The sequence below is a fragment of the Grus americana genome, chromosome 23 (assembly GCF_028858705.1).
Source record: "Grus americana isolate bGruAme1 chromosome 23, bGruAme1.mat, whole genome shotgun sequence".
NCBI classification, from domain to species: domain Eukaryota; kingdom Metazoa; phylum Chordata; class Aves; order Gruiformes; family Gruidae; genus Grus; species Grus americana.
The window spans coordinates 813,288-828,775 of NC_072874.1; the positions used below are offsets into that span (position 1 = coordinate 813,288).

At 42.4% G+C, this 15,488-nt stretch overlaps 2 protein-coding genes across 13 annotated transcripts; one reads left to right on the forward strand and one right to left on the reverse strand.

Annotated features, from left to right (window-relative positions):
* Nucleotides 1-257: 257 nt before the first annotated feature.
* RBBP4 (RB binding protein 4, chromatin remodeling factor) lies at nt 258-8,981 on the reverse strand. 4 transcript variants are annotated; one of them, XM_054802049.1, is made up of 12 exons: nt 8,796-8,981; nt 7,711-7,858; nt 6,921-7,066; nt 5,472-5,645; nt 4,566-4,681; nt 4,246-4,406; nt 3,999-4,125; nt 3,809-3,886; nt 2,579-2,655; nt 2,406-2,463; nt 2,200-2,310; nt 258-1,358 (listed from the first exon to the last, which is right to left on the reverse strand). In XM_054802049.1, exons 1-12 carry the CDS (start codon nt 8,809-8,811, stop codon nt 1,293-1,295), a joined length of 1,278 nt encoding a protein of 425 aa, XP_054658024.1. In that variant the 5' UTR covers nt 8,812-8,981; the 3' UTR covers nt 258-1,292. The 4 variants fall into 4 exon arrangements, with proteins under 4 accessions (XP_054658024.1, XP_054658026.1, XP_054658023.1 ...); XM_054802051.1 differs by having other exon boundaries at nt 7,711-7,855; nt 8,796-8,964; XM_054802048.1 differs by lacking the exon at nt 8,796-8,981 and adding an exon at nt 8,335-8,599.
* Nucleotides 8,982-9,097: 116 nt separating this feature from the next.
* On the forward strand, nt 9,098-15,105 carry ZBTB8OS (zinc finger and BTB domain containing 8 opposite strand). Of its 9 annotated transcripts, none has more exons than XM_054802057.1 (9): nt 9,098-9,367; nt 9,506-9,627; nt 10,698-10,880; nt 11,980-12,004; nt 12,584-12,705; nt 12,940-13,022; nt 13,436-13,488; nt 13,747-13,783; nt 14,477-15,105. In XM_054802057.1, the coding sequence occupies exons 3-9, from the start codon at nt 10,793-10,795 to the stop codon at nt 14,561-14,563; spliced, it is 495 nt and encodes a 164-aa protein (XP_054658032.1). In that variant the 5' UTR covers nt 9,098-9,367; nt 9,506-9,627; nt 10,698-10,792; the 3' UTR covers nt 14,564-15,105. The 9 variants fall into 9 exon arrangements, with proteins under 9 accessions (XP_054658032.1, XP_054658035.1, XP_054658031.1 ...); XM_054802060.1 differs by having other exon boundaries at nt 9,506-9,612; nt 10,382-10,880; XM_054802056.1 differs by having other exon boundaries at nt 9,506-9,612.
* Nucleotides 15,106-15,488: the final 383 nt, after the last annotated feature.

Genomic DNA, 15,488 nt, shown 5'->3' on the forward strand with positions numbered 1-15,488 from the left:
CAAAATCCAGCCAGCAGCACACTTCAGCACATTCTTGGCTGCCTGGGGATAGTAAGTACTCATTTACTCATTTCACAAAGAAAGCAGCAGGAACAAGGGGAGAAGCGTCCGCACGCTACAAACTAAGGAATATCTTGTCTCCTACAGGTAGGAACTATGCCCTCGCTTTCTCTGCTTTCTGGAGAGGTACAGTTTACCCTTGAGAAAGCAGTTAACGCAGAAGAACACCAACACAAAAATCACAAAGCTACACAGCGTTTACGTAGAAAAAATTTATTCCATCTGAAGCACTTACACGCAATTAGTCATGAGGAGCATGGAGAGTAACAGGTTGCTGGTGGAATAGGACACCCTAGAGGGAGATGTGCAGGAACTAGTGGTCAAGGACTAACTCCTAAAAAAAGTAGTTTATCCACATTTAATTTGCTTTACAGATACCAGCTACCAATGCTGTTTTAGGTTACCGGGCATGCCATCTGTGGTACATCAGTTGGTAAAAACATACACCTTTACAACTTGGTGGCCCCAAGTTTTAAAAACCATTTCACAGAAAGGAAAGAAATATATGTGAAAACACAGCTCAAGAAACACACAATAGAGCAAAAATACATGGAAGGTGAACAATGCTCTGCAGGAATAGCTAACGAATCCAAACCGCTGTTGCCCAGCAGACAGGAGAAAGGGAAAGGAAGGAAGGAATGAAAAACCCAGAACTACCAGTAGAGACAAAAAATGTAGAAAGAAATCGTTCAAGTCAAAATCTGCAAGTCTGTTTTGTACCTGCAGAGGCAGAAAAATCCACGAGGTACAGATTAACTAAAGGAATTCCCAAGACTTCTGAGCTGTACTGAAGAGGACAAGACCTTCCACACTCCGTTTCTGATCTGCCAGTGGATTAACACTTGTATCATCTCCATTGGCTCAAGCACACTTTGGCAGCTCTACCGATTGAACTTTTGTTTAAATTAGGCAAAAACCCGCAGCTGTAGCAAGCTAAAGACAGAAGAAGAAAAACCAACAAACCCAAGTTTGCTCTGTGTGATGAAGGCAGCTAAAATGGGACAGCCAGCCCTCTACGCAAGAGGAAATCTGAGCAAGGAGCTACAGCACGGAACCGGCTAAGCCCTTTTCTGAGGGAGCACGCACCGTCTGGGTTTAAACGCCTGTTGATGGTATCTACAGAAGGATGGCCGAACACAAAGTCTACGTGTGTCTCAAAACCAGTGTTAAGTCAATATCAGGGTTGAGAGGGAAGAGAAGGAAAAAGACTAAAAACAGGAAAAGGTTGTCATCTAGGATCCTTGACCTTCTGGATCCACACTTCCTTCAGGGTCTTCATCGTTATATATGTTCTCCGCCTGCAAGACAGAGATGGAGGAACGGAAGAAGCACTTACCACCATGTTGAACAAGATTCCATCCGCTACACCACTTCAAAAAGCTGTGGCAGTTTTTCATCTGCAGTTTTTCCATCTGTATCACCCACCCCTGATCTCTCAAGCCCATTTGACATTAAAGTAGTAACACAAACGACCTTTTTCGTAAACAGCCACGTCTCCAAAACGCTTCATAAATACCCTGTAAGTTACTGCAGCTTATGAGAATCTGCAATCGTGTATACATTTAGTATACATCCTCTACTTTGCAGCAGCACTTTCCAAAAGATCTATATGGAAGGCTGCCAGGAACAAAGCCTCTGTGAACCAATTTACAGATAAAAATTAGGAGTATGATTTTGTCAAAGGTCATTCAAACAACACAAGATTGTTTTCCAAAACCTTCAACAGCTGGTAATTTAGGGCCAGCAAACTCTTCCTATTCACCACTGCTCCTCTCCATCCTCAGGAGGACATTTATATCATTTGCAAAGATTTAATTCTGTAAGACAGTAACTAACAGAAACCTCAATTTCACCATTGGTTCTCACATACACTGTTTTCATTCAAACACAGAAGGGAAAAATTTGCTTCTACACCAGTACTTGCTTTCTTTTTAAATCATGAGAAACATAAACCAGCTTATGAGTATTTGTAAACCATTGTTTCAACCGAACCTAAAGTGGATTTCACTATTCCTTTTAGATTTAGGCAGTGCTACAAAGCAAGCCATGCCAAGAGCTGTAAAGTCAGGAATTATGAAATCCAGGCAGTTCGACACCATCTCTCATCTTCCACTTCCTGTACGTTCCCCAGCAACTTACCATTTGCCAGACTTGCATGATATTATCTTCTGATACAGAACAAATTACCCAGGGTTCATTTGGATTCCAGGAGAAGTCAGATATCTTTGCAGTATGACCACCATGGATAAACTAGTATTGGGGAAACAAAAAGGGGAATGTTTTCAAATCTACATCGCAGAGATGAATAACGGGTCAAAACAAGCAATGAGATTCAAAAGACATACCAACAGCTCAGGGGGACCGTCCTCAGCATCTTCAGGGGATTGCTCTTCTCCAATTTTACTGTAAAAAAAAAAGGGAGGAAAAATGAAAAGGTGGGGGTTTGTTTGGTTTTTGAAGTGTGATGCAATTCATCAACAGTATTTTGTCAGGACAACGTGGCTAATTTGGGATTTACCTCAAGTCCCAAACATTTAGCCGGCGGTCAGTGCCACTGGAGGCCAATATAGTTTCATTATGGGGAGACCACTGAACCTACAGACAAGGATGAATTTAGAAAGGCAGTTAGTTTGAAAAGCTGTAACGTGACAGACAGTCACAACAAATATCACTGTATTTTGTATCATGAAAGCTCTATGAGAATTCAAATTGATGATAACTTGAAATAGGAATATGCCCAATACTAACATGCTAACACAGGAGGTAGGTTTGTGAACGTTTGTACACTAACAGAGCATTTGAGCACCGACAAGGCACCACACGTGACTCTTCCCCTAACAAAGACCACGTGTTACGAAGCGCAAACAGCTCTCAAGAATATTAGCTGCTCCTTACCTTAATAAGGACTGCACAAATATAAACTACGGACTCCTTAAGCAGTAGGTACGGTTTACACATGAAAAGAAATCACTGTAACTAAGCTTAACCGCCCAAAAGCTCACATTTACTACTTCTGCTGGAGACAAATCTCCAAAAACATATCACTTAATAGGATCACAGGATTAGAAAAGAACACATAATTCTGCAAACTAACCTGACATTTCAAGATTCCATGTGTAATTTTATTTAGAGGTAACTACAGTTAAGTAGTAATCCTTCTACCAAAAAAAAAAATCTCTACATATTTTTCTTCTGAGTCATGCATGAGTTAGAAATGGAAATATTGTATCTGCTAAGCACGTGCTACCCATGATGTTAACATTCTATATTTACACCAGCAAAATTAGCAATTGTTCGTTGTCACAGGACGTTCTGGTGATCCCCTTTGATGGGTACTGGCTAAAGCCTTCCTACAGGACCAAGCTGAGCAGGTGACAACGCTGCAACCATTTCACTGTGCCTCCCTGCTTCAATCTGCTGCCATGAATAATTTACCTTTACTCCACACTGCTAGCGTTTCACCCTTATGTTGTGGTTAAAGCTCTCGACCATTTGCTTGTTACATTCTGCCCCTGGCCCTCTGGACATTCTTACCTGTACTGGAGCTCTACCCCACACAGAGCGCTACACAGCGCCACAACAATAAGCCAGAAAAATTAGAAGCAGATGAGAGAAAAGAATATAGGAGTTTTTAAGTGCAAGTACATTTAATAAAAACACAGAGCGGAAAAGAATGGTTTTCATTTTTTCCAGACAGCTAAGTAGAACTAAGTCTATGTGCATAAAAGATAAAGACATTTTGTTATACCTGAAATATTTCATCTTTATGTGATTCAAAGGAGTGCAACTTCAGTTTTAGGTTCCTCAAGTCCCATAGAGCAACAGTCTAGTAAAAACCAAAACAAAACCAACATTTTTTGTTGAAGTAACCAATATATACTTCCACATTTACACATCAGAAACTAAACAAGTATGTTCCAAGTTCAAGGCAGATGTACCTTATCAGCTGATCCTGTAGCCAGGATAAACTCACTATAGGGATTGAAAGAGAGGCAGTTGACTTCAGCTGTGTGAGCATCCACTGAATGACTGGGCTTGGAGGTGTTGTTTGACCGAGTATCCCAACTGTAAGGGCAAAACATGGAATTGGAACAAAGGTTTATATCCCATTTTACTGAGGGACTAAGGAGCAGATGGGGAAGCAAGAGGGACAGAAGCAGTTTCTGAAGATATTATGCCACTTACATCATGAGCTTCTGATCATCAGCAACAGATCCAAAAAGAGATTCATGGAGCAGGTGCCAAGATACATCTTCCACTACTGCTGTATGCCCTGTGAAGATGGTCTTTGCATCCACCACTTTGCCTTCTTTTGGAACAGCACTAATATCCCACAAGCAAATGGTCTTTAAAAAAAATAAAAAATTTTAAAATTGCATCTTTAGACAGACACTCTTTACCTCTCCTACCTCCTCTGCCTCATAAAACCCCAAACACCACATTTTTGACCTTTGCCAAGGGACACAAAGTACAGACTGTACCCCAGCTGTATTTAAAGTACTCACATGATCATCAGAAGCACTGAGCAAATGCCCACTCAGGTTTGGATTCCATGACAGCCCATAACCTTCCTTCTGGTGTCCACGAAGACGCAAATCAGGGTTACACTCTCCAGAAGGGTCTGTAAAGAGGCAGTATAAGAACGCCAGTGCCCAGTGTTGTTTCCAGTACATCCTGGAATACCCGGCATTAAGTTTTACTGTGCTTTACCAAACTTTGCTTTGACATTTTCAATAGGATCCCTCTCTGTCCTTTGGACCATTTCCCCCAACCGAAGAGTCACCTCATTAAAACAGAACGCACTGAGACAACACAGAGCAGTTTGTCTTCCGAGCTTAACAGAAGCACACTGCAGATTTTTCCAACCTGCTATTTATTTTTTTTGGCTGGATGACCTAGCAATGGTCCATTCTAAATTAGTGCTATAGTACCTGTGGTATTTTTCTTTCTCTCATCATCTCCAATCACACTTTGGAAGTGAGAAAGGCACTTCTGATCCTCCCCGCCAAGCGCCAGAACTAGTTACTCTATATGATCTTGACAACTTCATCAGTAAATGACTGTTAATATCCTTACAGGATATCAGGACAACAGCTAGGCTACCCAACAAATCATAGAGTTTCCAAAAAGCCACCTTCCACCACCCCAAATACCAACACATACAGTGACAGGACAAAACATACAAAAAAGAACAAAAGGAAAAAAAGCATACCTTGCTATTGTTACATATTGGATACATAGGTCTAAGCTTCATATAGAATAACCTTTTACACTAAATACCTACTTTCTCCTAAAATCACGAGTGATATGCAATCCACAAGACTTTTTAACCTCTTTTTCACTACATCAACCGTTTCTTAAGGAAGGGCTGGCTGATCTCTGAAGCACAGCCATAACAAAGAAGCAGACACCTGGTTTAGAAGGGTGTTTGGTGTAATCAAAGACAAGGACATCGCTGGATGGAGTCTTCGTAGCGATGATACACGGGTTCTGTGGCATGTAACGTGCTCTGTTCACTTCTCCCTCGTGATTTATCTTGATTTCAATTTCAATTTTTCCACTAACCGACCCAAAGCCTCCAAACTCTGGAAATAAGAATTTTGTAGTTGTAAATAATAAGCCCGTTTCAGATCAAGACACAAAGATCCAGACTCAATTACTGGTACTGCCAAGCACTTATTTTGAAAGAGTAGTCACAAGAACATCTGTAACTGAAAGAATCCAGTTTTCGAATGGCATGTTGTTTTAAAAATCTGTATTTGTAACATCAGAATGGCTAAGGTTAAAGACCATTTCTTCCTCAATTTTTTTTACTATTTCAAATGTAACAACACAAGCTCCAAGTTTATCGTATCTAAAACGCTTACCTGTAAGGAAAACGTGTTGTACATTTGAAACAGATGTGTTGTAACTGCACTTTCAAATATAACAAAAATCGGTACTGCAGAATATGCAAAGTTCTGGTAAAAACAAATTGCTACATTTAAGATATGGGACTGTAACATAACTTAGTAAAGTTACCTTAGAAGTAAAGTCAGACTAACTTAGCATTTCACAGAATTGTACAGCACCGTTCTAGCAAAAAGAGGGAGTTTGTTTTGTTTTTAAATTGGAGTAGTATATTTTTGAGAAACACTAAAATAGAATAGAAACAAAGTACTTATTAGACAACGTTGTGTTCATGAATAACTCTAAGAAGCCCAAAGATCAAAATACTAATTGCACAAGCCCGGCTTCCGGCAAAAAGAAGAGCAAACATTGGATCATTAAGGACTTTCACCGGGTAGAAAGACTGATTCAGCCAAGTAAAAATGAGAAATGTCTAACTTGTACCAAAGCTGACAGCCAACTAAGATTACAGAAAGCATTGAATTCAAGTCTGATATACCAAGCAAAACACAACAATCTTTTTATCCAAGGGAGGCTGGCACAACTATCAGACAGCAGAATTCAGACAACAGAAGAACATTTGAAATGTTACACTCCTCAAATAAAATATTTTTTTTATGTGAGTGATTTTCTCACTGGAAGAGTTTATGTAATGCAAAAGTGATAATAAAAATACCAATAAGCAGTTCTCCATGAAATTCAATGCCAACTCCTGATGAGAAATAGGTAGGGGTGAGGTTCCCCTCCCCCCCTTCTTTTTTCATCATTGCATTATTAAGACATTACATACATTCAAAAAACACAGTATTTGTCTACTGAGTAAGGGTACCACTTAGAAATAAACTTATCAAAGTTTAGAAGTAATATCTGAACTTTGCTGCCTGAACTTTAAGGAAAGACAAATATGCTATCGAGAAGGGAGGGGAAAAAACAGTTAAAACTCCCCCTGGTCCACATCTTTGGTCCCTTACCTCCTTTCTCACTATCATAGTGTGAAGCATCAAACTGCGCGTCATCGTTAGGCAACTGCACGCTAGCTATCACAAGATGATTTTGTTCATCTGAAGTGTGGGTCCCCAGGACTAGCCGGTGAATACTGAAATCTTTGCCTTCAGGTCTGCAAGGGAAGAGAGTTACATGAGAAATAAAAGAAGGGTTTTACACAAATACTGAGCTGATTCCAACTTTTTTTTTTTGATGACAGCTTCTAACACTAATAACACTAAAGTTATCATTGCTCTCCTGCTCCAACACCAAACTCGCTTCCTCCAGAGGAAATCACTTATCATAACTCCAGATCTCAACCTAAAACTCTCAGAGCACAACACTCTGACAGACCACCATTCCCGTGCCTGCCTTTAAGACACCTTAGCAGCTCCTCCTGAGGGGCACAAACATTCACTGCAAGCAGAACATTGTTACAGAAGCTTAGGACAAAATGGTGGTTATACAGAAATTATATCTAGTTCTAATAAGCAAAAAACTTACTGAAAAATAAAGGGAAGGGTGAAGCTAGAAGAAGAAAAACATAGAAACCTATCTTCTCAGTAATAGAAGACATTTTTCCAAATTAAACATGTCTGTACTGATTATCTCTCTGGTGGTCACAGTTCTCAATTTGCTGTTGGCAAGGTAAGGGTACAAACAGCGATTAAGACAGAAAGAAATCACATACTGCCTTACTTTAACAAAAAGTGATCCTAGATTTACTATTTATTCTGCTTTTAAAAAAAATAAGTAAAAGCAAAAGGATCACTTTACCTTGTTACATCAGGAAGCCACTGAGCAGTCAAGCTGGGCCATTCCAGAGCGTGGGTCATTACCAAATCGTATAAGAAGGGAGTATTCTTTTTCCATATTTTATACTCTTCATTGATCACACGTTCTTCCACTGCATCATCAAAGGCTGCTAAAGATTTTTTTTAAAAAAATGCATACGATTAGCCTTTATGAATATATTTACAACGTATGCGCACCACTGTGAGTGGGGACTGAATAAAGAGCCAACAACATCACACCCTGGTTTGCTGTTACGACTGCTCTATTAAAGTAGTTGCTAGACGATTAAAAATCCTCTTGTTGCACATGCTAATCCTTGTTTCTGAATGCAAGGCCCGGAATTAATATTAACCATGTCAAATTTCATCATCTCAACAGAAGCAGCATAATAAAATTCTAAAGGTTGGTGTCACAGGATACTGTGACGGAACCGCAAAGATGTTCGAATGCAGGAGGTCCAACAACCGCTGTTAAATACAGCGGTCTGGGTGCAGCCTTGAACTACCAGTTCCCAAAAATCCAGTTTCCCAAGGCTCCTTCTGTCGCCTTGTTCCTCTCACGCACTTTCTCACACCATCTGCTACCAGCTAACGAAAACGAGCGCACCCACGGAACATGGCTGTGTGGCCGGTGACATCTCTTTGTCTGCACCGGAGCTGCCCACACTCCTCACAGGGCACGGCATTTCCGCGGCCCTCCCCGCTTACACCAGCCCACCCGGTCACCAGCCTCTACCGGGCGGAGGGATCCGGGCTCCCCCCCGACCCCGGGCAGGGCCCGGCCCGGCCCGCTCCACCCCACCCCGGGCGGCGTCACCGACTCGGCGCGCCGGGCCACAGGCCTCCCCCTGCGCGGCCCGGGGGCGATGGGGGGAGGCGGCGGCGGCCGCGTGGCGCGGCGGGCCATGCCCGGGGGGGGACCGGCGGGCCCCGCCCTCGCGCGCCCCCTGGCGGAGACGCCCCCGCTCCCCTCAGACCGGCGGCCGTTGCAGGATGGCGGGGGGGGGGGGGGGCCTACCCCGCGCCTCACGGAGCCCTGAGCGGAGGAGGCCGCGCCGCGAGCCCTACCTTCCTTGTCCGCCATGGCGGGGCGGGGGGAGCGGGGCGGCTGCGGGGCGCAAGGCGGGGCGGGCTGGGCGAGGCGGGCGGCCGGTTCCTCCGCTCCCTGCTCGGACCCCTCCGGCCGCGGCTCTATTGTTTCCTGCCCCCGCTGCGTGCCGCTCCGACGCCGCGCACCCCTTCGCGCGCCAACGCCGACCAATCGCCACCCGCCGCCGGGCCGCGACCGCCAATCGGTGAGAGGCACGGGGCGGGGACAAGGGGCAGACGAGCGCGCTCGGCGGTCACGTGGGAGCACGGCCGGGAAGAAGGCGGGGGGAGGAGGGCGCCGCTGAAGCTCCCTTGGGAGCCGCCATTTTCCGGAGGGGAAGGGGAGGGCGGTGTGCGCCCCTCGCTCGGCTCTTAAAGCGGCAGCACCCCGCGCTGTGGGGCGGTTCAGGTTGTGGTTCCAGTTTCGGCTTCTTTTCCTTAGCGAGATCCCGGTTTGAGGGCGGGAAGGCCTGTGGCTACGGCCGCCGTTTCCTCTGGTCACCACATCCGTGGGCAGACGTGTCGGGACAGGACAGGACCGGACTGGACTGGTGCGTGTGTGGGGCTGAGGCCCGGCCCTCCCTGTCTCCGCACAGGGCTGCCCGGAAACCTTCGGAGTATCCTCAGCTTGCTCTTGCGTTATTAATTGTCTATAATCGCTAATAACTTTCCTTTTTCCCCTAATTCAGTGCAGCGGTGAGCCCTGCTTGGTATGTAGCTGGTTCTGATCGGCCTGCTGTGGGTAACTTGGCGTGATCTGCCGTGGATCTGACCGTCCGCAGTCAAGGTTTCACAGGTTTAAAATCAAAACGTGTGTTCCTCTGGGTTTATTCCCCTAGAGGAGCATTGGCTTCTCAATTTCAGACTTCTCTTCCCGACATCCCTAGACCCTTATCTGAAAATAGAAGCTGGAAATCCCGTGTAGTCTGTTTCTAAGCCTTGGAGCAAGAGCCACTCCTGCTTAAAACTAGTCTTGATGATGTTACGTGCTATCTATAAATTTGCATCTGTCATTTGCATTATTTATGGTAGTCTTGGGCTCAGCTGTGGATAAATCTTTTAATGCACAAAAATATTAAGAAAGAGTGAGAATGGCTATATCTGGAAATCTAGGGAGTTCTAGGCCGAGGAAAATTAATTAGCCTGAATTAATCAGGTTCTCCAGTTTGTGTCTGTTAGACTTACAAATGAAAGCTTGCATGAAACTGAGCGACTGCTAAGATCTGGTCTGAGATTTAGACTTTAAAATAGGGATTTAATGCAGTTCTTGCTTTAAAAATGTAACTAATAAAAGACATTCTGCAAGAAAAGAAACACAGGACAACTGCTGCATGTGTGACGGGTCATACTGGCCATGCATGTGTTTCCAGGATTGAAGCCTTAAATGCATTCCCTGTCCTAAGAGAAAGCTAGACTTTTTTTCCTAAAGAAAAATAGCATGTAAGGCGACAGATCTTCCTTCCTGTCACGTCTTAGGGTTTGGAGGCAATGCAAATTTCTGCTTGCTGTGTAATGTACCAGTGGGCTCATTACTTGTCATTATTATGGTATTTTATTATTTGAAGATCAATAAAATGCTTGGTGGAGGAAGAGGAAGCAGCATAGTTGTTCCCAGAAGAGGCCAAAGCCCACACTTTCTGTAAGGACTGTAACCCCTTGGCTTCACAGGCTGAACGTAACTCGTATGAGTTAACGAGGCAAGTGGTGGAGGATTGAACTCTGAACTTCCTCCATCTCCCAGTGACAGTTTTGATCGCACACAACTTAAATGACATGCCTTTAGTGTCTAGTTTTGGAGACCTGAGCCTGTCTACAACGGTTAGCAAACTGCTATCAGGTGTAAAAGGGAACTGGGAGGCAATTCTCCCTTTTCTACCGCAGCATCCCATGGGCAGCCTGGCAGGGTTGAAGCCCTCGTACGTGGCCGTGTTTCCTACCACCAGGAAGTGAGTGAGGTTTGCTCAAGCCCAGCAGCTATGGCAGCTGATGAGAGAGACTACAACCTGACGGAGGAGCAGAAGGCAATCAAAGCCAAATACCCACCGCTCAATAAGAAGTATGAATGTGAGTTATTTTTAATGCTAATCGTGTTACAGCGTATGTGTGACAACGCAATCGTGAGGGGGAGGGAGGGGAAGGAAGCTTTTTCTACCTCTCTTCTATAGGAAGAGATATTCCAGAGTGTATTGCCCTTGTGTGTGGTATCTTTTTCTCCTACATGCCCTACTAAAAGATCATTATCTCTCCCCTGGAATGTCTTGTAAGAACGTGTCAAGCAAGTGGGTGAAAGCCCAAGGGCTAGCTTAAGGCGCCCACAGGAGATCATTCAGTGTCTGTTTTCTATTTGAGCCAGGTCTGTGTCTATAACTCTGTTAGAATATATATTTTTAGGATGCGTTCAGATCTTTATTTGATAGCAGTGCAGAAGTATGGTGACATACTACAATAGTCATGCTGTTTCCATAACTGGAAGAGGTTTTATTCTTCTTTTACATCCACTGGAATTTGTTTGCTGTAGAGACCGTTGTTGAGAATCCATTAATAGCATATGAACGACCTAAACAGCATCAAAACAGTCTTACAGTCGTGGCATTTATTTTACATCCCAAGTTAGCTCTGTTTCTCTAAATGAATATAAATGATGTTCATGTAAAACTTGATACGTCCTACCTTACTAGCAAAGAATGGCTTCTATTTTGTATGACATACTTTTTTTTAATGTGCGTTTTTGGGTGTGGACAGGTATGTTTCTCCACTGAGCTGGAAATATTTGCAAATATCATCCTCTGCATGAATAATTTTCAGTCCTGCAGACTTCAGCAAAAACTGTTTACTCCTGGTTAAAGTTCCTTTTTATTGCAGTTAACTTGTAGAAGCCTGTTGTGTTACAACAGCCATACCTTGCGCACAGTGCTGTACACATAGGGCACTGACATAATTATATTAAAGACTGTTTTTCTACTTGGCAGAAATAATCCAAAATTCCACCTGTGCTAACTTTCTCTAATATACTGGAAAACAGATTATCAGTGTTTCACATCTGAAAATGAACGCAAAAAGTTCCTGTTATAACAACAATATCTGATTTGCTTTTTTTTAATCTTGATTTTTAAAATATGTTTGGTGATGTCATGCCTTTTTTTTTTTTTTTCTTCCCCCTCAGATTTGGATCACACAGCAGATGTGCAGTAAGTATGGGCAACTGGGATTTCACAATATGACAAACTGATTCTTTCTTACACTGCTATAAATCTGGAATACCTGTTGAAGACTGGTTGCAGATGTATACCTTACAGAACTATGAAATGTCATGCACTGGGGTTTTTTGATGGTTTGCTTTGTTTCTGCTCTTGGGAGAGCACAGAATCTGTGTTTGGTTTCTTTTCTAATATAATATGCCTATGGTGCTTCTGATTAAGCCTCTGTTATTTGGAAGTGTCTTTTGAAATATTTTTCTTTCTTTCCCCTTAAACCAAATTTCTTTTGAGTAGTCCATTTTTATGGATATCAATTAGCCATATTAGGAAAGAACTTTCTTATTGTCTGGTAAAACATTTATTTTCCATATTCTCCCAAGAAACTTCTCACAAACCACAATTAAAATCTCTGTAATCTGCGCAAATGTGTAGGTGTAGAAAAGCAAGCATTTTTGTTCATTCACTTCCTCTGCATTAATTCTCATGTTCTGTTTTCTCACCTCCATAATACTTTGGGATTTTTTTTTTTCCTTTTGTTATGGTCTGGTAAGTTATCCCCTGTCTTTTTAGGCTACATGCCTGGGGAGACACTTTGGAAGAAGCGTTTGAGCAGTGCGTTATGGCCATGTTTGGCTACATGACTGACACAGAGACTGTGGAACCTGTGGATACAGTAGAGGTAGAGGCAGAAGGTAAGGCTGCACTGACTTTTCACATTGGAACTGTATGAACCCTGAGGGAGAAGGGTACCAAAATTTTGAATCTTTAGATGTAATTTTGTTGCAGTTAATTAAAATCTAATTAAGCATCGCTAATCTGAATCTTCTAATAGTGCAGAAGCTGTACATCTGACATACTCTTAAAAATATTTGGGTGTTCTTGCTGAGGCAATCAACTGATTTATCTTCTCTTCTTCAATCCTGCAGGACATGACATGTTGTCTCTTCTCTTCCACTTCTTGGATGAGTGGCTGTATAAATTCAGTGCTAATGAGTTCTTTATACCCAGGGTAAGTGTCCTGTTTTGTTTGTTTTTCATTTGTAGGTCGAGGCTATTCTCTGATAATACCAGCTCTGAAAGCAATGTTACTTTAGGGGGGGAAAAAAGGGACACAACAAATCACTTAAGCAATTTAGTTCTCACGTGGAGAATTGAAAATACCAGGGCAGAAAGACTGGAGAAGCAAATTGTTAAGATTTGTTAGCAGAAACACCAGTAATTAGCTGCCATTATACGCTGGGGGTATCTCTGCTGCCTGCCTGTTCCAAGCAGCAGTGTATCTCTTTGAGGCTGCTCAGATTCTCTGGGTTTAGATTCTATTTAAACAGTGGAATATAACCCTTGTAAATGGCATTTACTGCGATTTTCTGCCTGAAGATAGAAGATGTTACTGACTTATTTCTCCTCTTGCTTTCTCTGCAGGAGGTGAAAGTGCTTTACATTGACCGAATGCAATTCAAAATAAGATCAATTGGGTGAGCTTAAACGATCGGTTGAGTAATGAATATCTTTACTGAAAATGCATGTATTACCTTCAGAGTCACCACTCTGAAATACCATGATGTGCTGGAGTCATGCATTCTAAAAAGTGAATTGTGGACTTTTTTTTTTTTTTTTTCCTTTGAGGCTTTAAATGAAAATTGCACTGTCCTATGCTCATCAGTGAAACTAATTATAACATTTGATAAATATTCCCAAAATTCCAACCGCTTCTCTTCTTTTTGCCTTTAAAGGTGGGGAGAAGAGTTCTCTTTATCCAAACACCCTCAGGTATGCAGTGGTTGATCTTTACATCTTTTTTAGGGGTAGGATGGGGAGGGATGGTGTCCTTTAAATCAGGCCTCAAAGTTCTCAAGATTTCCAAGTATAAAAACATCTGAATGGTATCACAGGCACTAAAGATCTTGCTTTTTGCCTGGTTTTTGTGAATGCATTCCTGAAACTGTTGACCTGAGCACCTGATGCTTCCCTGGCACTAGCAAAACTCAACAGTTGGATTCCTTTTTGTGATGCTGATCACACAGTAAACCAATCTATATTCAGAATGTGTACATGGGTTTGGTTTTCACACTATTATCGCAGCTTTTTGCTTAGTCAGTTACTGCCTTTTTTTCCCTCTAAAGAATTACTAGAAGCAAATCCTTATCTCCCCGGCAGCTCTTTCGTTGTGTCAGTATTAGCATAGCAAATATTGATGCTCTGTCAGAGGCGAGAGGGGGGAATTTGTAGTATTCAAGAGGCAATAAAATAAGGGAAGAGTTACTTACTCGCTATTTGGCCTGGCCAAGCCTTTGCCATTAGTATGTCAACTTTTTTATTCATCTGAACAGTTACAGCTTTTTGGGGAGAAACACTATTAAACTGGATAGCATTTGTAGAAGGTGATAAATACTGTAAACTATCATGAACTGCTACAAGGGACATCATTTAGAAAATCCATGCTTTTGTGACTTTTCTCTCTAGGGCACAGAGGTGAAAGCCATAACATACTCGGCAATGCAGATCTGTGAAGATGAAAAGCCAGAAGTCTTTGTCATCATTGATATTTAAAGCAAGAGAAGTGTGGTCGAGTGGATGCTTATCACCAGTTGGAAAAAGTCCCTTGAAAACTGTAATCCCTGTGGAAGTAACTAAGGAGTTGGCAAATTCAAATTGAACGGAGTAATTGCGGGAAATGTCAGCCTCTGTTTTGACTTGAGGATGGTGAGCCAGACCAATTCCTGCATGCCAGGAAAAGAAGAACTAGTTGGGGTTTGGGGGGTGTTGAGAAGAAGAAAGGGTGTTGTAGGGGTTGAAAGTCTCTCAGAAATGCTAATAGTCTGCTTTTGAGACTGATACCTGTGTTAGTATGAACTAAACAGAGAAATTAGTGGAGCTGCTAACTAAAATACTACCTTTTTTGTAGGGTGGCAGGAGATAATGTTAATCTGTGTGATTTAATTTGCAGATTTAAATACTCTAATTCTGAGGTGACATCCCTTCTCCGTATTGTATAAAGGGTCCCAAATAAATGTAGGGGGTTGTATTTAATGTAAAAACATTTCAGACTGTTCAAAGGACACCTAAGAAAATATACCAATTAAAAAAACAAACCACCACACCTTCTGTACTACTTAAAAAAAAAAAAAAAAGTCGTACCAGCAGGTGGTGCTGAGTTGCTGTAAATAAATTTCCACATGAAATCCTAAAGCATGTGGAATCCTACATTAGGTATGTGGAATCCTAATAACTCCTATTATCGCTCGAAAAAGTAGGCAGCTTCGCTGCTGCGTAGAAAGGGATGCTCCAGACTCCGCAGGGTCAGTCCCAGCCACATCTGGCGAAAGCGGGTTCTCTTCTTTTAAAAAGCAGGTGATTTGAATCAGCTTCTGTCTTCCTTCAGAAAGGACAATATGGACAATCCTTTAATGTCAAAGGATTATGGATTTCAGTTCACCGAATCAGAATTAATAATCATCAAAAGTGTGTGTTTTAA